Source organism: Nestor notabilis, unplaced genomic scaffold (assembly GCF_000696875.1).
Source record: "Nestor notabilis isolate BGI_N333 unplaced genomic scaffold, ASM69687v1 scaffold20332, whole genome shotgun sequence".
In the NCBI taxonomy this organism is placed as follows: Eukaryota; Metazoa; Chordata; class Aves; order Psittaciformes; family Psittacidae; genus Nestor; species Nestor notabilis.
In genome coordinates, this window is record NW_009919099.1 from 1379 (window position 1) to 2077 (window position 699).

The 699-nt window shown below is 62.1% G+C and overlaps 1 protein-coding gene across 1 annotated transcript in view; it reads left to right on the plus strand.

Annotated features, from left to right (window-relative positions):
* The window catches only part of LOC104402261 (piwi-like protein 2), a gene marked incomplete at its 5' end in the record, with an annotated part of 4613 nt that overhangs the window by 1375 nt on the left and 2539 nt on the right, over window positions 1-699 (plus strand). Inside the window, 3 exons of the mRNA XM_010010085.1 lie at window positions 103-204; window positions 296-415; window positions 614-690. Of these exons, the coding sequence (XP_010008387.1) occupies window positions 103-204; window positions 296-415; window positions 614-690 (299 nt within the window). The remainder of the gene's footprint in view (window positions 1-102; window positions 205-295; window positions 416-613; window positions 691-699) is intronic.

Consider the following 699-nt stretch of genomic DNA (forward strand, 5'->3'; position numbering starts at 1 on the left):
CTGGGAGCAAGGGGCGGGTCGCCACGAGTTGTCGGTGTCTGCGGGGGAGGTTTGTGCACCCGCTGGACACCCAATTCCCGCTCCTGCTGCGCTTCCCGGCAGGACAAGGTGCAGATTCTCCTGTGCATCATCTCTGGCAGCCGGGAGGATCTGTATGCAGCCATCAAGAAGCTGTGCTGCGTGCAGTGCCCGGTACCCTCCCAGGTCAGCCAGGGGCTCGCAGGACGCGTGGCGGTGCTGGGGAGCTGCGGGCAGCTCCAGCCTCGCTTTTCCCTGTTTTCCCACCCTTTCCCAGGTGATCAATGCGCAGAACCTCAGCGGGCAGCCGGGCAAGATGCGCAGCGTGGTGCAGAAAGTCTTGCTGCAGATGAACTGCAAGCTGGGGGGCGAGCTCTGGGGGGTCGACGTCCCCCTGGTAAGGCAAAACCCGCAGGGAGCGGTGCCTCGGCATGACCCGCTGTGGTCGTGGGCTTCCCTTTGGGAAAGGGCATGAACCGGGAGCTGGAGTCTCCGTTCTGTGTGTGCAGTTTCCCTTGCAGCTGGAGGGATCCAGGCAGGGAATTGTCTGACTTATCCCTGATTCCCACCTTCCTTCTCTATTCCCCCATCCCAGAAGCAGCTGATGGTCATCGGCATGGACGTCTACCACAACCACAGGAAAGGGATCCGCTCCGTCCTCGGCTTTGTGGCCAGAACGAA